Here is a 21,211-nt window from a genome sequence, read left to right on the forward strand (position 1 = left end):
ATCTGCGCCCATCGAATTCTGGCCACTTGAGCAGTCCTGATTTTAAATGATCTACTATTGGTGGCCATGCCTTCAGCTGCCTAGGCACTCAGCTCTAGAAATTCCTCCCTAAACCTCTCCACTTCTCTGCTTCTCTTTCCTCCTTTAAGACGCTCCTTAAAACCTTCCTCTTTGACCAAGTTTTGGGCCATCTATCCTAATATTGCTGTCAATATTTTCTTAGCACTCCTTTGAAGCACCTTGGTACGTTTAATTATGTTAAATGCGCTATATAAATACAAGTTGTGTTGTAATATGTGGAATGTGATCAGGCCCATTGTCTGAATAGATTTTTTTTATTATGGTTTGCTGGAAATTATATCAATCCTTTTGGAATCGGATTCTGCAATTGAGTCCACTTTTTCTGCAGCCTAAGCCACTGCTCTTGAGCATGATCAATATTTTACTCATGGTACTGAACATTACTAACTGACAGTTCTCCTAGATTGTCAATTTAGCCAACAGGATCGGGCGAGAAATCACACCCAGGTCTCCTGAACAGTTATTCTCTGTAGATTAGATTTACTGTCCTGTTTATTTAAAGTTCTACTGATTTAACGTGGATTTCAAGTTCCTAATTATAAACTTTGTAGACATCTCATTCCCGGATATTTCACAAGCCTCGGTGGGAGATATTTGCTCTTTATAGCCGCCTTTTTCTAAAGTATCTACCTTACCTTTTACGACCTTGGACAGGTAAGTAGTATTACGGAAAAGTTTGTGCGTTGCTGGGTGACCAGTTGAAGCAAGTTCCTTGTCCTGAGACTTGGGTGGAGTTGCAAATCGGTGCCACAACAACTTTAACAAGACATTGCTTTTTCATTTTTAAGAGCATACACCGGCACTGATGCGAAATGAGTTCAAACAGAATCTATCCGTCGCGATTTAAGGTAAAATGCATTTATTTCGAAGTATTCGCGAAATTTTACTTTACAACTTTAAAAGATGGAAAACTTCCAGTTCAGTTTATCAACCGTGTAAAAATAGGTCTTACTGTTTGATTAGAACTGACATGTGAATGAACATAATAGTCAATGAAGTCCTTTACTATGTCAGACTGGCAATGCCATGTAACTAAGTTTCATAAATCAATTTCAGTTAAATTAATGGTAGATATGGAATCACCTTGCTCCACAAAAATATTGAAATATAAGTGACCAAAGTGCATTTTTAAACATTTCGTTGTTGCCTTTGCGTGAAACTACATTTTTAAAACTTGCAATAGAAAATATGTATTTCTGCTTCATGGATCCACACTCACAATCACAAAAAGAACAGTCAAGTTTTTAAAAGACAGCTTTGAAAACCAAGACTTGGTAACAAATTAGACAAAAGTAACATCGATGAGAATTAATGTTTGTATTGCAAGTTATCTGGCACTGATTTATAAAAGCCCTGTTTCACGATGTTAGAAGTGTTGGGTTTGGGTTTGTGCTCAGCAATTGGTGGGCAACTGATCGCAACTCAGAAGGTGAGGCGAGGTGCTGATCTCATCAGTTTGCAGGGAAATCTTTGTGGGAACGATCACAGCTTGGCCTCGCACACCTCATATCTTAAGGCACCCGAAGTACGAATAAACTAAGATGCATTTTATCGCAATCCAGTAAGAGAGTAATCAGATTTCCTCATATAAAGAATATATTATCTTAAGGAAACATATCTTGAGAACTTGGTCACAAGAGCTGACGAACTTTGTCGTAAATTGGTCGGAAGTAGAGAAAAGCAGAATATTTTATAAAGTCTAAAACTTGTAAGTGTTGCTGTTCAAAAAGACTTCGGTGTCCTCCTACAAGGAGTGCAAAAAGTTAGCTTGCAGCTGCAGTAAGCAATTAGGAAGGCAAATGGTATGTTGGCCTTTATTGCAAGGGGATTGGAGTACAGGAATAAATAAGTCTTGCTACAATTGTGCAGGGTTTTGTTGAGACCACATTTCAAATACTGTGTGCAGTTTTGGTCTCCACATTTAGGAAAGGATACACTTGCATTGGAAGCTGTACAGCAAAGGTTCACTAAATTAGTCTCTGGGATGAGGGGGTTGTCCAATGATGAGAGGCTGAGTAAATTGGGCCTATATTCTCTGGAGTTTGGAAGAATGAGAGGTGATCTAATTGAAGCATACAAGATTCTGAAGGAGCTGGATAGGGTAGATACTGACAGATTGTTTCCACTGGTTGGGGAATCTAAAACATAGGGGCACAGTTTTAGGATAAGGGGCTGATGAGGAGAAGTTACTTCACTCAAAGGGTTGTGAATCTTTGGAATTCTCTACCCCAGAGGGTTGTGGATGCTCCATTGTTGAGTACATTTAAGGCTGGGATAGACAGATTTTTGGTGTCTCAGGGAATCGAGGGATATGGCGAGCAGGTGAGAAAGTGGAGTAGAAGCCTAAGATCAGTCACATTCGTATTGAAATAGGAGCCTGCTCCACCATTCTTGTGTTCTTGTTTTGTGATGGCTGGTAACTGATCGCAATAAAACTTTACAAGGCTGAATCATCAGACCAGCAATTTTTTATTCTCTTAGGAAAGAATTCCAGAAAGGAATATCTACAATAGCTAGTACTGGTGGTTAATTAGTTATACACACCAAAATACAGCAAAGATAATCCATGGCAAAGGTTCAAACTTGCTATCCAACTTACAATCATTGTGGTGATCTCTGGCAGAGATGTGCCAACTGAGGCCTGGTTCAATTTCATCAGTGTATGTGTGAGTGCTCTTTCCCTGCAAAACATTCCCCTTTTTGTCATAGATAAGCTGAAAGCAGCTCCCATAGCTAGGAGTTCTGAGCCATGAAATACTGTTAAGACATTTTATATGCCACAAACTTAATTTGCATTGAGACTTTGGTGTCAATGAGGAAGGCAAGAAGTCTAAAGTGCCTGTTACCCCTTCTTAGCATGGGCCTGAAGGATGGTCCAGTCTAATTGGGTCTTTCAAACAGTACCTTCAAGATTCTTTCTTGAGTCATGCAAAGGCATACCTCAGGGGACAGCTGCATCCCATTGGTTAGCCCATTGTTCGATGTAATGAGTAGAGTGCACTAGATCCTCACGAAAGTCTCATATCATTTGTGAAAAGGAGGGCTGCAATTTATTTCGGAATTGCTCAGTACAAATTCCATTGCTTACATTGATACAAAACCATTACTTACATTGATGGTAACATTGAATAGGACTTGCCATGAGTATCTAAGGTGTGGCTTATGGGCCATGAGCCCTGACAGTCTGGCCCTCTAATCCTAGGCAATTCAGTTTTATTTGTGCTTATACTTCCTACTTGCTGAGTTCAGCTTTTTAAATGTTGTGGGCTGTTGTTAGAAGGACTGTTCTTCAGCCTGTCGTTGACTTGGCAGAGAAAACATCCATCAGAAAGCTGAGCTTTTTTTTTATCTGTTTATGGGATGTGGGCATCGTTGGCTAGGCCAGCATTTATTGCCCATCCCTAATTGCCCTTGAGAAGGTGGTGGTGAGCTGCCTTCTTGAACCACTGCAGTCCTTGAGCTGTAGGTACACCAACAGTGCTGTTAGGAAGGAAGTTCCAGGATTTTGACCCAGTGACAGTGGCCATCAAAAATATAAGATACATAGAAGTTAATGGGAACATAGAATTAAATTTTGCTATGCACCTATGTGGTCCATGAAGACTAAATGCCTAGCTAACCCTTTGATAGGTGATAGTAAATAACTTCCTTAGCAATCAGAAAAACTTACAGCAGAGAAGGAGGCCTTTCAGCCCATCCTGTCTGTGCCAGCTGACAAGTAGACACCAGCCTAATCCCACTTTACAGCTCTTTGTCCATAACCTTGTAGTTTATGGCACTTTAAGTGCATAGCCAAGTAATTTTTAAATATGATGAGTGTTTCTGCCTCTACCACCCTTTCCAGCAATGAGTTCCAGATTCCCACCACTCTCTGGGTGAAAACATTTCCCCTCGAATCCCCTCCAAACCTCCTACCTGTTACCTTAAATCTATGCGCCCAGTTATGGACTCCTCAACCAAGGGGAATAGGGCCTTCTTATCCACTCTATTTAGATCCCTCATAATTTTATATACTTCAATTAAGTCTCTCCTCAACCTCCTCTGTTCCAAAGAAAATAACCCAAGCCTAACTAATCTTTTCTCATAACTAAAATTCTCCAGTCCAAGCAACATCCTCTTAAATCTCCTCTGTACCCTCTCAAGTGCGGTCACATACTTGCCCCATCACTGTGATTGCCTATCTCCATCTCTAATAACCATCTTGTATTTTTGTCTCCACCCCTGCCTCAGCTCATCTGCTGCTGAAACCTTCATCCATGCCTTTGGTACCTCTAGACTTGACTATTTCAATGCTTTCCTCGCCAGCCTCCCACCCTTCACAAACTTAAGCTTAGCCAAACCTCTGCTGCCTGTATCCTACCTGTCACTAAGTCCCGTTCACCCAACACTGACCTACATTGGCTCTCAGTTCAGCAAGATCTCACTTTAAAAATTCTCATCCTTGATTTCAAATCCCTCCATGGCCTCACCCTTCCCTATTTACAACCCGCCGAGATCTTTGCACTCCTCCAATCCTCTCCTCTTAAGCGTCTTGGATGTCAATCTCTCCATCAAGACCCTAAGCTTTGCAATTCCCTCCCTAAACCTTTCTGCCTCTCCTTCCTCCTTTAAAACCGACCTCTTTGACCAAGCTTTTGATCATATGTCCGAGTTTCTCCTTTTGTGGCAGGGTGTCAGATTTTGTTTGAAAACTCGAATGTGAAGCACCTTGGGATGTTTTACTATTTTAAAGGGGTTATATAAACACAAGTTATTGTCAGGCAAACAGTCCAACTGCTAAGACTGAGGCACACATGATTTCGCTACATGAACATTAAAACTTAAAATTGCAAGCCCCCTGACTGGAAGACATTTGCATAGTACCAGACAATGTTGAAACCATGGGGACCCTGTAGTTGCTTTCCCAATACGTGGCGGCGCAGTGGCTAGCACCGCAGCCTCACAGCTGCAGTGACCTGGTTTTGGTTCTGGGTACTGCCTTTGTGGAATTTGCAAGTTCTCACAGTGACCATGTGGGTTTCCTCCAGGTGCTCCGGTTTCCTCCCACATGCCAAAGACTTGCAGGTTGATAGGTAAATAGGCCATTGTAAAAATTGCCCCTAGTGTAGGTAGGTGGTAGGAGAATTGAGGGAAGATGGGGATGTCAGAGGGAAAAATGGGATTAATGTAGGATTAGTATAAATGGGTGGTTGATGGTTGGCACGGACTCATTGGGCCGAAGGGCCTGTTTCGATGCTGTATCTCTCTATGACTCTAATACATAGAAGTGGTCAGACCAGTTTTAATCCCATGACTAACTGGCTGTTGCAGAGGTCTGGACTGAGAGTTTTAAATTGGAGAAAACAGGATTTGAACACAGAAAAGCCGTGTGCTCATGCACTGAGAATTTCTCCTCTCCTGCCTGCCTGCCTCCATCTCTTTCCCACGGAACTGAATCTTGTGAAGATGTGTAAACTGAGAGAGAAAAATCTCCTACGTGAACAAGGTTTATGAAGAATGCTGTGCTCCAATGAAACGCAAGACCATATCGTCAATCAATGACTACAGCAAGCTCGAGAAACAGTAACAAGATATTGCCTCAAACTGTTCTTATCTTTTCTTCTCCTCTTTTCTGTCCCTATTTGCATGTGTGTATCGCATGTGCATGCTAGTGTGGGCGCATCGTAAATCCATAGGTGTTAACTGTATTAGAGTTTAAGTTTAAGGTTTAACAAATATCATCTTTCTTCTTTAAACCACAGAAAGCCTGTTTGTGCTCATTCCTTTGCCTTGTAATTGGAAAGTTGTGAACAAGGATTCACAAAGGGGGAGCTCAAAACACAGTATGTTTAAAATTAAACCCGATTACAATTAGACCAAGTGAAGATAGTAACAAACCCCTAGACACCTTTCTCACCTGGTCACAACTACTCTGTGAAAAACATAAGTATATGTATGCCTCAAAAAGAATCCTATTCAGGATCAGAAGGCACAGCTCCAAAGTGAGTCAGCAATTCTTACCAAAGTTCTGCATGACGTACTCTCCATCTTCCCCCACCATGCCTATAGTCACTTTCAGGGATTCAGCATGAATACTGTCCATGCCTTCAATTCCACCCTTAGCTAAGTAATTCAAAGTGAAGTCTATCTTATTCCAAAAAACAATTCATTTAAGGCCTTCTCTCCATGCAATGCAACTTTCCAATCTCTAAGCTGGCAAAACTGAAGTCAATGCGAATCAGGGGGAAAGCTCTCCACTGGTGGAGTCATACCTAGCACAAAGGAAGATGGTTGTGGTTGTTGGAGGTCAATCATCTCAGTCCCAGAACATCTCTGCAGGAGTTCCTCAGGGGTAATGTCCCAGGCCCAACCATCTTCAGCTGCTTCATCAATGACCTTTCCTCCAACATAAGGTCAAAAGTGCGGATGTTCGCCAATGATTGCACAATGTTCAGCATGATTTGCGACGACTCAGATACTGAAGCAGCCCATGTCCAGATGCAGCAAGAGCTGGACAACATCCAGGCTTGGGCTGATAAGTGGCAAGTAACTTGCGTGCCACACAAGTGCCAGGCAATGACCATCTCAAACAAGAATCTAACCATCCTCCTTTGATGTTCAGTGGCATTACCATTGCTGAATCCCCCACTATCAACATCAGGGGGTTACCATTGAGCAAAAACTGAACTGGACCAGCCACATAAATGCTATGGCTGCAAGAGCAGGTCAGAGGTTGGGAATTCTGCGGCGAGTAACTCACCTTTTGTCTCCCCAATACCTGTCTACCATCTACAAGGCACAAGTCAGGAGTGTGATGGAATACTCACCACTTGCCTGGATGGGTGCAGCTCCAACAACACTCAAGAAGCTCGACACCATCCAAGTCAAAGCAGCTGCTTGATTGGCACTCCATCCACCCTGTTCAACTTTCACTCCCTTCAACACCGACGCACAGATGCACTGTAGCAATTCATCCAGCTACCTTCAGCAGCACCTTCCAAAGCCGCAACCTCTACCATCTAGAAGGACAAGGGCAGCAGATGCATGGGAACACCAACACCTGCAAGTTCCCCTCCAAATCACACACCATCCTAACTTGGAACTATATCACCATTCCTTCACCATCGCTGGATCAAAATCCTGGAAATTCCTTCCTAACAGCATTGTTGGTGTACCTACACCCAAGGACTGCAGCAGTTCAAGAAGGCAGCTCCACACCACCTTCTCAAGGGCAATTAAAGAATGACAATAAATGCTGGCCTAGCCTGCAATGCCCAAATCCCACGAACGAATGAAAAAAAAAAATGCAGATGGGGTTTTACTAGGGCTTGTTTTGTCAGATGCAAATCCAATGTGATGTTCTCTCCAGATTTTAATCATGCCCTCCCAAGTTTATTGGAGAGCACCAGCCTTGGCAGTCATTGGCACTAGCCCAAAGAAACCTTTCAAAACATTTTATCACACAAATCAACAGAAAGTAATCCAGAGTAATGTTTGTATAATTCCCTGCTGTTATGAATGTGCATAATCCAATGATGCTGCTTCATCTTCCCAATGGCCCAGATTTTGCTGCACAAATAATATGAGGCTGTCAGTGCTTACCGTCATTACTGAGTAAAACTGACAGCAACATCTGGCATTCGCACATGTGCAGTTAGATGTGGAAACCTGGAAGTTGCGACCAATGATTCCCTGATCTGCCACAAGCTGCTCTGTTGCAGTCTTTGCTGATGGAATCACCACAAGAATCACTGTTAAGATATGAAATTAAACAAATTACCCACTATTCTCACTGCAAATATCAATAAGCCTTGTTCAATCAGGAGCAATTGAGCTTTTAACGGCAATAGTACGTCATAATTATTGTTGAACACCATCTCTGGCCCTGAAAAAGTAATTTTACATGTGTGGAGTCTCATTCCCTCAGAAGAAAATTAACTGCTGCAGATTTAATGTCACTGGGCTAATAATCCAGAGACCCCAACTAATACTCTGGGGACACGAGTTCAAATCCCACCACGGCAGCTCGTGGAATTTAAATTCAATTAATTAATATATTCAATTATTTATTTAATTAATTATTACCCTCATCACCCTCTCTGTTACTTCATTGAAGAACTCAATCAAATTAGTTAAACACAAATTGCCATTAACAAATCCATGCTGGATTTCTGTAATTAATCCACATTTGCCCAAATGACTGTTAATTTTGTCCTGGATTATCGTTTCTAAAACATTCCCACCGAGGTTAAACTGACTGGCCTGTAGTTGCTGGATTTATCTCTACACCCTTTTCTGAACAAAGGTGCAACATTTGGCACCACTCCTGTAAGGAAAATTGGAAGATTATGGCCAGTGCCTCCACAATTTCTACCCTTCCTTTCCTCAGTATCCTCAGATGCATCTGATCCAGTCTTATCAATTTTAAGTACTGCCAGCCTTTCTAATACACCCTTTTTATCAATTTTAGCCCATCTAGTGTCTCAACTACCTTCTATTTCACTATCATCTTTTTCCTTGGTAAAGACAGGTACAAAGTAGTCATTTAGCAGGCATGCCCTCTGCCTCCAGGCAAAAATCCCCTTTATGGTGCCTAATCAGCCATGCTCCTCCTTTTACTACCCTTTTACTATTTATATGCCTAAAGAATACTTTTGGATTCCATTTTATGTTGGCTACCAATCTCTTCTCATACTCTCTCTTTGCTCCTCTTATTTATTTTTTCACTCCCCCCCCCCCCCCCTTAACTTTCTATATTCAGCCTGATTCTCACTTGTATTAATAACCTGACATCTGTCATACACACACTTTTTCTGTTTCATCTTACTCTCTATCTCTTGTCATCCTGGGAGCTCTGGCTTTGTTTGTCTTACCTATCCCCCTCGTGGGAATGTATCTCAGCTCTACTCAAACTATCTCGTCTTCAAAGGCAGCCCATTTTTCAATTACAGTTTTGCCTGCCAATCTTTGATTCCAATTTTCCTGGGCCAGATCTGTTCTCACCCCATTGAAATTGGCCCTCTCCCAATTGATTATTTTTACTCAGGATTGATCATTGTCCTTTTCCATTAACCAACCTAAACCTTATGATAATATGATCACGGTCCCCTAAGTGTTCCCCTACTGACACTCTTTCTACTTGTCCCACCTCATTCTCTAGAATCAGATCCAGCAGTGCCTTCTTTCTCGTTGGACTGGAAACATACTGATGTTGAAAATTCTCCTGAGTTTAGAAACTCTTCCCTCCTCTCTGCCCTTTACAATATTATTATTCCAGTCTCTATTAGGATAATTAAAATCCCCTTTGTAACTACTCTATAGTTTTTGCACCTCTCTGTAATTTCCTTGCAAATTGGTTCCTCTATTTCTTTCCCACTTTGAGGCCTATAGAATACACCCTGTAGTGTAATGGTATCTCTATTGTTTCTTAGCTCTAACCAAATAGATTCTGTCCTTGTCCCCTCTTGGACATCCTCTCTCTTCCGCACTGTATTATTATCCTTAATCAATATTGCCACCCCTCCTCTTTTCTTTCCTTCCCTATCTTTCCTGAACACCTGGTATCCAGGAATATTTAGTATCCAATCCTGCCCTTGTTTGAGCTGGGTCTCTATTATCGCCACAACATCATACTCCCACATGACTACCTGCGCCTGCAGCTCACCAACTTTATTTACCACACTCTGTTCACATACACACACTGTTAACCTAATTTAGACCTTATTGCATTCCCTCTTACTTTGACCCCATCTATTATCTTACTAATTCTTACTCTGGTGCTATCTGTCTCTCCCAATTCTTTGTGTACCTTGTTTTCCCCCTCTAATGTTACCTGCTGGTTCCCATCTTTTAAAAAGTTTGTGTTTTTCGATCTACTTTTCTCCATATGTATGTCCCATTCTTCATTCTGTTTTCTGTACAATGATTTAAATGCAATTTATATTTCCTGTTTTTCACTTTCTGCTTTGTTGTCTGTGAGGATTCTTTAATCTGACTGGTCGATCAGCCTCCCTACTGCATGTCCTGTTCACAGATGTTTCAGGTCCCCTGCAGAAGGTGACACATTCAATCTGACATCAGAAAACAGGAAGTCTGGCCTCCAGAACTGGCTAAAACATTGTGAGCAGCTTTTTTCAAGGCCAATGGTGAGTGCCGCTTCTTTATCATTCACTGCAAAATCTGGGCCAATAACTTGCCATTCTAATTGTGTAGATAATCTACCTTTGTAGAAGCTTTTAACGGTTCCATAAAGGAAACAAGGAATAAAAACAGAAAGTGCTGGAAATACTCAGCAGGTCTGGCAGCATCTGTGGTGATAGCGGCAGAGTTAACATTTCAGGTCAGTGATCTTTCATAAGAAATGGCAAAGGTTAAAAAAGTAATAGGTTTTAAGCAAGTGAAGCGGAAGGGGTAAGAGAACAAAAGGGGATAGGCAGAGGGCAGGAGAGATTTAGGGCGGCACAGTGGCGCAGTGGTTAGCACCGCAGCCTCACAGCTCCAGGGACCCGGGTTCGATTCCGGGTACTGCCTGTGTGGAGTTTGCAAGTTCTCCCTGTGTCTGCGTGGGTTTTCTCCGGGTGCTCCGGTTTCCTCCCACAAGCCAAAAAGAGACTTGCAGGTTGATAGGTTAATTGGCCATGATAAATTGTCACTAGTATAGGTAGGTGGTAGGGAAATATAGGGACAGGTGGGGATGTTTGGTTGGAATATGGGATTAGTGTAGGATTAGTATAAATGGGTGGTTGATGTTCGGCACAGACTCGGTGGGCCGAAGGGCCTGTTTCAGTGCTGTATCTCTAATCTAATCTAATCTAATTAACTGACAAGGAGACCATGGGGCCAAGGCAAAGGGAGTGCTAATGGCGTGGTGAACGACAAAGCATTAGTGCAGGGAGACTGATAATGACTGGGTAATGAACAGCTCTGTCCAAAAGCACAAACATGAAAAACCAAGTTTAAGGCAGGCACGTGGTTAAAAAAAAGATAAAACAACATAAAATAAAACAATAATAAAAAAAGGGCCAGCCATGCTCTGAAATTATTGAACTCAAATGTTCAGTCCAGAAGGCTGTGGAATGCCTAATAGGAAAATGAGGTGCTGTTCCTTGAGCTTGCATTGATGTTCATTGGAACACTGCAGAAAGCCGAGGACAGAAATGTGGGCATGAGAGTAGTGGGGGGGGGGGGGGGGGGGGGGGGGGTGGTGGCGGGGGGGTGTTGAAATGGCTGAGCGGAGGTGTTCCGCAAAGCGGTCGTCCAATCTGGATTTGGTCTCCCCAATGTAGAGGCGACCGCATTGTGAGCAGCAAATACAGTATACTGAATTGAAAGTAGTACAAGTAAATCACTGCTTCACCTGAAAGGAGTGTTTGGGGCCTTGGATGTTGAGGAGAAAGGAAGTAAAAGGGCAGGTTTTACACCTCCTGCGATTGGATGGAGAGATGCTGTGGGAAGGGGACGGGGTGTTGGGTGTAATGGAGGAGTGGACCAGGGTACTGTGGAGGGAATGATCCCTTTGGAATGCTGACAGGGGAGGGGAGGGGAAGATGTGCTTGGTGGTGGCATCATGCTACAGGTGGCGGAAATGGCGGAGGATGAACCTTGGGGATGTGGAGGCTGGTGAGGTGGAAAGTGAGGACAAGGGGAACTCTGTTGTAGTTCTGGGAGGAAGGGGAAGGGGTGAGGGCAGAAGTGTGAGAATTAGGTCGGATATGGTTGAGGGCCCTGTCAACCGCACTGTGGGGGGGCGGAGGGGGGAATCCTCAGTTGAGGAAAAAAGAAGACATATTAGAAGCGCTGTTGTGGAAGGTTGCATCATCAGAGCAGATGCGTCGGAGATGGAGAAACTAGGAGAATGGAATGGAGTCCTTACAGGAAGCATGGTGTGAGGAAGTGTAGTCAAGGTAGCTGTGGGAGTTGGTGGGCTTATAATGAATATTCGTGGACAGTGTATCCCCAGAGATGGAGACAGAAGTCAAGGAAGGGAAGGGAAATGTTGGAGATGGACCATGTAAAAGTGAGAGAAGGGTGGAAATTCGAAGCGAAGTTGATGAAGTTTTCCAGTTCGGGCGAAAACAGGAAGCAGCACTGATACAGTCATCAATGTACCGGACAAAGAGTTGGGGGAGGAGGGCTGAGTAGGACTGGAACAAGGAATGTTCAACACACCCCACAAAAAGACAGGCATAACTAGGACCCATGCGGGTACCCATAGCAACACCTTTGCTTTTGCTTTTATATTACCATAAAGGAAACAACTTGTGTTTATATGATTGTCATGACCCCAGTATGTTTCAAAGCAATTCATAGACAATAAAATATCTTTCAAGTGTTGCTGTTGTAATTTAGGAAAACATGACAGTCCAATCCCATGGACAGTAGTGAGATAAATGAGCACATAATCTGTTTTGATGGTGTTGGTTGAAGGATAAATGTTGTCCAGGACACTAGGGGCACTTTTCTTTTGGTCAAAAAGTGCCATTTTTCTTTTTATATCTACCCGAGAAGGCAGGTGGGGCCTTAGTTTTACATCTTAAGCCAGCACCACCAACAATGCAGTACTCCCTCCTATCATGTCCAAATCAGTGAAGTGGAATCAATACTTCAATGCCACAAAACAACCAATTGTCAATATGTTCCTTCTCTTAGGGGAGCACCACTAAAATAGCTAGTTCAGACTAATTAAAATCACGTACAATAAGTTGTTCTCCTTATTGGGAAAATACAATGGCCCAGATTTTGCGGTAGTTATGATGGTAAAACTGGCATTTAATGTCATTAATCCTCTGAACTGACAGCAACTTCTGCAGTCCGCATATGCACAGTTAAACACGGAAATCCAGAAGCTGCTGTCAGTGATTCTGTGCTCCACCATTGGGTGCGCTGTTGAAGTCCCCCCTGGGATGCAATCAAGTAGAAATCACTGAACCGATGAGAACTGGCCTGTTTACGCTATTAGTCTTTCTGTAAAAAAAAATGTAAAAGTTACACCTTTTTGAATCAAGTGTCATTGTGTTTTACCTGCATACTAAGTTCATAATTACTGCTGAATAGCCTCACTGACCCTGAAAAACTAATTTTATATTTGTGGAATGTCAAATTTCTCCATGATAAAAAATTCACATTTTAAAAATATTGTTTTAAAGTTTATTTATTATATTTCAGCTTCTACCTTAATCCCATGTATAAGTCTCACACATTTATTTCACTCTCTGTAAAATTTCAATTAAAAGTGAAAAATTCAGTCCATTTTACTTCCTGTTTGCATTTCAATGTGATTGGCTGCTTACCCTGTTTGATGACATCACTGTTACTGGACACCTGGTGATCCTGTGGACTTAGCATCAGTTTCAAGCTGACATCAGGAAAGAAGAAATCCATGTCACAGAGATCACTAGATCTTTGTGGGCAGCGTTCTTTGAGGTTAGTGGCAAGCGTAGTCGCTTTGCCACTGTCCATGAAATCTGAGTCAATATATTCTGCTGTGCCCAGCAGTCATAAAAGGCTTGAAGGGTACCTGTGGACACTACATGGCTTAATTCCAATGTTACCAGCAGTGCAGTACTCCCTCAGTATAGCACTGAAATGTTAGCCTATATTATGTGTTCCAATCTCTGCAGTGGGGCTTGAACCCACAACCTTCTGACTCAGGTGAAAGGACTATCTCTGAGCCAAGGCTGACATATTCAAAAAGGCCTCAATTATCAATTTAAAGGCCCTCTGATTTCACTTAACAGCTCTCCTTCCCATTTTTAGTTACTTTAACAGGCTTGTTTTTAGTGGATGAGCAGTTAGAGGCTTCAGCTTTAGAGCATTTATAAATTTAGCTGCAAAGACAAAGCTGTTGAGTTTACCCTTTAGCAGTCATTCAGACTTGGTCCCAGGCTTTGTGGTTGGCAATATCCTCTTTGTGGCTGAGCATCTTGGATCGATCACTCACAGCACAAAGACCATCGGCTGCTCCAACTTGGCAGACATCCTTCGTCAGGAGGCCCAGCTGCATTTTTAAAAAGATCATTTATGTAGCACTTTTCACAACCTCAGGAGGTCCCAAAGCATTTTACAGCCAAGTACCTTTTGAAGTGTGTAGTTAGTCACTGTTGTATTGTCGGAAACGTGGCAGACAATTTACGCACAGTAAGGTCAAACAAACAGCAATGAGATACTGACCGGATAATCAGTTTTCTAGCAATGTTGATTGAGGGTTAACTATTGGCCACAACACTTCAAAGTATTTTTGAAGTATAGTCACTGTTTCATTATTGGCAAGCAATGCCATGTAACTGATAGGCTGTTTACAAAGCCTCCCAAATGGAGGCCGAGAAGTAGATCATCAACTGGGAAATAGCACGTGGAACAAAAGAAATTTGAAGTGGGGGTGCGGTGGGGAAAGAATGAGAAAACAAATACAGTTCTTAAGACTATATGATCAAAATCAATGCAGGAAATACATTATATACAGTAGCCCAGTTATATAACAACTAATTAGATATGCACAGTCTAAATGTTTCCATTTAAATCACTGGGAGGAGGTGAAACCTGATGTTAATCAGTGCTTGGCATCTTGCAAATAACAGGAATGTACTTGCACCTGATGTGTTATTGATTTAGCCAAATCCTTCCAGAAATTGTGCTGCTAAATATGGTGTAGATATTTCATCCAACTTTAGGAATGTGCAGCATAAAGTTTCCACCAGAGATCAACAATTGGAAAGTAGCTGATGGTTCCAGTGCATCAAGATTATTTTTTTCTTGGCAATTAACAAGATATTTAACTACTCCACAAACCCCTATTTACTTATACAAATAAAGCAATTGCACTCTTTCACATCACATCATGAAATGTAGCTAAATCAAATATCAACAGTGTGTTGCTAGGGCACATGCCTGGAATAATGTATTGTATTTAGCTACAATAACATATGTCAATATTGACTGTTACTGGAATTAAATGATGTACATACCTAACTGAGACTCAATGCTCAATATAATTTATTTCCTTGTGCTAATGGGGCCAATATTACTTTCCTTCCTCCACCAATCCCCCCTCCCCCCACCCACCCCCACCCCACCCCACCCCACTCCCGCTTTGACTGGGCGCTGGACACACACAGCTCATGCAAAGTGCACTGTGTCTGTTCTGACATGGCCAAGTTTGTATTTAGTTGGACAGGTCATATGAATGGCTTGATCTTATCACAGCATAAATTTGCTTTCCGACAGTTCCTAATGCCCATAAAGGTGGAGGCCTAGAAACAGATCATCAAGCTCTCCTCACTCTCAACTAGAAAATAGCATGTGACCAAAGGTAATCAGCAATAAAGGTGTAGTGACAGGTTTGGGTGCAAGCTTTGGACCTTCTGGCTGCAGTTGGAAAATACCAGCCAGTAGGCTTCCAGGTCTGAAAATCCGTGAAGAGTCTGGAACAGGAATGTAGTCCTTAGCTTTTTTTAGCCTCCCTTGCTGCCTGGTCCACTCTGATCTGTGAAGGTCTGAATGCCAGCACAACTTTTTCTCAAGTCCCTAATCTTCCAATTAAACTGGTCTGGTGAAAAATACATTGGGAGGGCTGAGAAAGCCATGTCCTGCATTATTTTCCTGCTTGCCCTTATCCTATACCTATTGTAGGCACAGACCCTGTGCCATCACTCCTTCGGGAGAAGCATTGGAAATCCCATGGCAATGTAAAGGAAGTGGAAACAGGGCCACCAGTTTTTACTCCTATAAGCATCCCCCAGGTACAAGTCCCAGGAAGAATGGCCTTTGAGTTTCATCTTAAATTGAAGTTAATCCTTTTTTGTGCATGGAAGCTTCTAATTTTAGAGGACATCTGCCAAAATATGTTATTGTTTTGAGTCCATAGGGATAAAGGTTATTTTACCTAATGGTAGTGAGTTCCAAATCCTTTCAAATGAAAACTAGAAGTTCATTTTTGGCTATTTTCATTTCCTCCTTTTCCATATGAATTTTCTCTCCTCCCCTCTCTTTAAGACAAATGACTGCTTGTTGAGGTACCTGGTACCTATGGGATTCCACCCAAGTGACTATTCTTCACACTGAAGGAAGGTCATTGATGAAGCAGCTGAAGACAGTTGGGTCTAGGATCTTGCCCCGAGGAACTCCTGCAGCAATATCCTGCAGCTGAAGTGACTGGTCTACAGCAGCTACATATATCTTCCTTTGTTGCAGATATGATTCCAGCCACTGGAGTGTTTTTCCCAAATGCCATTGAATTTAGTTTTACTGAGGCTGCTTAAGGCGATACTCAGTTCAATGCTGCCTTGATGTCAAGGGCAGTCACTCTCACCTCACCTCTGAAATTCGGCTCTTGTGTCCAATGCAGTATATACTGTAATATATCCTATTCTCTGCACGAAAGCCACACTGTGCCTCAGGGTAGACGCGCTCGGCCAGCTTCTGGAGCCTGTTCAGAGCGACTCGAGCAAAGACTTTCCCCACTATGCTGAGCAGGGAGATTCCACGGTAGTTGTTGCAGTCACCGCGGTCACCTTTGTTTTTATAGAGGGTGATGATGTTGGCATCGCGCATGTCCTGGGGTACTGCTCCCTCGTCCCAGCACAGGCATAGCAGTTCATGTAGTGCTGAGAGTATAGCAGGCTTGGCACTCTTGATTATTTCAGGGGTAATGCTGTCCTTCCCAGGGGCTTTTCCGCTGGCTAGGGAATCAATGGCATCACTGAGTTCCGATTTGGTTGGCTGTATGTCCAGCTCATCCATGACTGGTAGAGGCTGGGCTGCATTGAGGGCAGTCTCAGTGACAGCATTCTCCCTGGAGTACAGTTCTAGGTAGTGCTCAACCCAGCGGTCCATCTGTTTGCGTTGGTCAGTGATTATGTCCCCCGATTTAGATTTGAGGGGGGTGATCTTCTTGATGGTTGGCCCAAGAGCTCTCTTCATGCCATCATACATTCCTCTGATGTTTCCGGTGTCTGAGGCCAGCTGAATATGACTGCATAGGTGTTGCCAGTAGTCGTTTGCGCAACGCCTAGCCGTTCTTTGTGCAGTACTTCTGGCTGCTTTAAGTGCTGCGGATGTTAAATCGCTGGGGGCTTTCTTGTAGTTCAAAAGTGGCTTTCGTGCAGAGAGATCGACTATTGACATGCTGTTCTCCCTTCGTCAGATACAGGAGAAATGCCGTGAACAACAGATGCCCCTCTACATTGCTTTCATTGATCTCACCAAAGCCTTTGACCTCGTCAGCAGACGTGGTCTCTTCAGACTACTAGAAAAGATCGGATGTCCACCAAAGCTACTAAGTATCATCACCTCATTCCATGACAATATGAAAGGCACAATTCAACATGGTGGCTCCTCATCAGAGCCCTTTCCTATCCTGAGTGGTGTGAAACAGGGCTGTGTTCTCGCACCCACACTTTTTGGGATTTTCTTCTCCCTGCTGCTTTCACATGCGTTCAAATCCTCTGAAGAAGGAATTTTCCTCCACACAAGATCAGGGGGCAGGTTGTTCAACCTTGCCCGTCTAAGAGCGAAGTCCAAAGTACGGAAAGTCCTCATCAGAGAACTCCTCTTTGCTGACGATGCTGCTTTAACATCTCACACTGAAGAATGCCTGCAGAGTCTCATCGACAGGTTTGCGTCTGCCTGCAATGAATTTGGCCTAACCATCAGCCTCAAGAAAACGAACATCATGGGGCAGGATGTCAGAAATGCTCCATCCATCAATATTGGCGACCACGCTCTGGAAGTGGTTCAAGAGTTCACCTACCTAGGCTCAACTATCACCAGTAACCTGTCTCTAGATGCAGAAATCAACAAGCGCATGGGTAAGGCTTCCACTGCTATGTTCAGACTGGCCAAGAGAGTGTGGGAAAATGGCGCACTGACACGGAACACAAAAGTCCGAGTGTATCAGGCCTGTGTCCTCAGTACCTTGCTCTACGGCAGCGAGGCCTGGACAACGTATGCCAGCCAAGAGCGACGTCTCAATTCATTCCATCTTCGCTGCCTTCGGAGAATACTTGGCATCAGGTGGCAGGACTATATCTCCAACACAGAAGTCCTTGAAGCGGCCAACATCCCCAGCTTATACACACTACTGAGTCAGCGGCGCTTGAGATGGCTTGGCCATGTGAGCCGCATGGAAGATGGCAGGATCCCCAAAGACACATTGTACAGCGAGCTCGCCACTGGTATCAGACCCACCGGCCGTCCATGTCTCCGTTATAAAGACGTCTGCAAACGCGACATGAAATCGTGTGACATTGATCACAAGTCGTGGGAGTCAGTTGCCAGCATTCGCCAGAGCTGGCGGGCAGCCATAAAGACAGGGCTAAATTGTGGCGAGTCGAAGAGACTTAGTAGTTGGCAGGAAAAAAGACAGAGGCGCAAGGGGAGAGCCAACTGTGCAACAGCCCCAACAAACAAATTTCTCTGCAGCACCTGTGGAAGAGCCTGTCACTCCAGAATTGGCCTTTATAGCCACTCCAGGCGCTGCTTCACAAACCACTGACCACCTCCAGGCGCGTATCCATTGTCTCTCGAGATAAGGAGGCCCAAAAGAAATATCCTATTATAATATGTACTAGTTCTTAATTGAACATTACAATATTAATCAAAATATAGTTCTAAAGAATATAGGACTGGTTGTCCTCAGGGAAAGGCAGAAGGTATGTAAACCTTTTTGTCAAATGATCTCAGGAGATTTGTAAATGATACCAAACTTGTTGGACTTGAGTTTAATTGAGAAATGGAAGCAGGGCATTCAAATCTTATGGTAGAGCTTTGAGTTAATTTGCTGACCAGTGTAATGAGTTCTTTATGTTGTCTTGTGCAACATAAATGAGATGTGTGGAGTCCAGTTATGCTGAAGATATTTAACAAGTTTATTAACAGTTAAACTAGTATGTACAGTACAGAACAAACTATTTACAGAACCTTCCTCTAGGTGTTACAGTTGCAGAGTGATGCTGGCTTCGAGTCACATGACTACATCCTGGTACTTAGCTCGTTAGCATCCTGAGTTCTTAAAGAGACATCACTCTTAAGGCAATCATACAACATCCTTTTCTTTCCAAAGATAAGTCTCATATGCTACAAGTAAAAAACACATAAAATTAGATAACAACAAAATTATTTATATGGGATAGAGATTATAAAATTTCTAAGTAGAGAAGCTAAAGAGTCCATTTATCGTTTTGGTGGTTTGACAACTCTTCCAGATCTGGTTATGGTATAACCTTCTGGGGATATGGATTTCACCCTTGGTTGTTTTTGGTTTGCAAGCAGGTTGTTACTGTGTTGGTTGTGATCCTGTTGTTCCATCACACCCTCATCATCGGAATGTGTTCTTTCCTGTCTTCTGTGGGCAATTGGAGTATTGCACACTTCCCTTAGTTGGCTTCAGTTCCTTCTCAATGCCACTCCACTAGAAGTTGTAATCTCGTAGGACCTAGGCTCACTGCATACTTTAAATACCTCTGCGGGTAACCATGTTCTCATTGTGTGGTGTATGACCCTGACCTTTTGTCCTAGGTGTAACTGAGGTAGTTCGGCCCCTACATGTCGGTCATGCACTGACCTCATCCTCCCTTTTCGAGCAGTGTCTCCTGCATCTCGGAGAATTTGGACAGATGATGGCTTGGCAGTCATTCGCACTTGTCTGCCAAACAGGATCTCTGCTAGTATTGGTGAACCCATATCCATAGGTGTAGCTCTGAGGTGGAGCATGGCAACACGAAAATCTTGTTTTGTTGTCCTACAGTTCAGGATAAGTGATTTAACTGTGTAAACCATTTGCTTGGCAAGACCCTTAGACCTTTGGTAATGTGGTGAGGACATCACAAAGTTTACCCCCCATTTGGCGCACATATCCCAAAAGGTTTGCCGTATACTGTGGCCCATTCTCAGAAATGATTTGTTCAGATGCATCGAATAGATTGAATATGGCACTCAGTATGTCTGCGACGACTGCACTTGAAGTGCCTGTTACCTGTCTGACAATTGGAAATTTAAAGAAATAATCGGTGACAAAGATAAAGATGTCTCCATTAATGGAAAATAGATCAGTGAAAATTTTGGACAAGGCACTGATGGAATCTCTTGAGGGTGTAGAAGTTCTTTGCATTGTTGTGGCTGGTGACTCTGCCATGCCTTGCACATTCTCACTAAACTTTTGATGTCACCATTGATCCTTGGCCAATAAATAGTATTTCATGCCAGTCATCTTGTTTGGTCTATACCCATGTGGCCTTGGTGAAGTTGTGACAAGATGTCCTGTCAGAGAGCTTTGGGCACAATCACTTGTTTTCCCTTGAAGGAGACACCTCTCGAGATACCGAGTTCATCTCTATAAGGCCAAAAGAACCTGAGGGTTTCTGGCACCTCTTTTACCATATCAAGCCAGCCTTCTATGATGACTCTCCACAGTGCCTTCAGTTGTGGGTCATCGGCTTTTCTGATTGTAGTTAATCACATTTGTGCTGACCAAAATGCAATGAATCGATTTTGAGCACATTTTCCACCTCAATGTCTATGCTGTCTACTTATAGATCCAGTAGAAATTCTTCATTCTTGCTTGGGTTTGGCAATTTGCTCAGCGTATCCAAGGTGACCATTTTGGTACCCAGTTTGTAGCAGACATCGAAGTCGTATCCTTGTACTTTCACTAAGAGCCGCTGTAGTGGCGGTGGTATGCTTGTCAATGGTTTGCACCAGATCACCTCAAGTGGTTTGTGGTTGGTTTCTGCAGTGAACTGCTTACCGAACAGGTAGGTGTGGAACCTTGTGATCCCAAACACCAGAGCAAGTGTTTCACACTCTATGTTTGAGTAATTGGATTGTGCTAAGGATAAACATTTGGACCCAAATGCAATTGGTTTGCCATCCTGCAGGATGCACACTCCTAGCCTTTTCTGTGAGGCATCAACTTCCATGATTGTCTTCTTCCTTGGATCATAGTACTGCAGGGTACAAGTTTCTGCTGACAATGCTTGTTTGAGAGACTCAAACATATGCTGATGGTCCTCCTGCCAGACAAATGGCAAGTCTTTCTTTAAGAGCTCTCTCAGTGATAGTGTTTGTCAGAAAAATGTGGATGTAAGGTGCCAAGAAGTTGAAAAATCCAAGACATCTCTGGAGGTCTTCCTTGTCTTGTGGGGTAGGAATATGCCAT

The 21,211-nt window shown here is 43.1% G+C and overlaps 1 protein-coding gene across 1 annotated transcript in view; it reads left to right on the forward strand.

Annotated features, from left to right (window-relative positions):
* Positions 1–834: 834 nt before the first annotated feature.
* LOC137368670 (low-density lipoprotein receptor class A domain-containing protein 1-like) overlaps positions 835–21,211 on the forward strand; it is a 52,843-nt gene continuing 32,466 nt past the window's right edge. The window contains exon 1 of the mRNA XM_068028818.1: positions 835–929. Coding sequence (XP_067884919.1) covers positions 894–929 — 36 coding nt within the window. The 5' untranslated portion in view covers positions 835–893. The remainder of the gene's footprint in view (positions 930–21,211) is intronic.

The sequence above is a fragment of the Heterodontus francisci genome, chromosome 4 (assembly GCF_036365525.1).
Source record: "Heterodontus francisci isolate sHetFra1 chromosome 4, sHetFra1.hap1, whole genome shotgun sequence".
Taxonomy (NCBI): Eukaryota; Metazoa; Chordata; class Chondrichthyes; order Heterodontiformes; family Heterodontidae; genus Heterodontus; species Heterodontus francisci.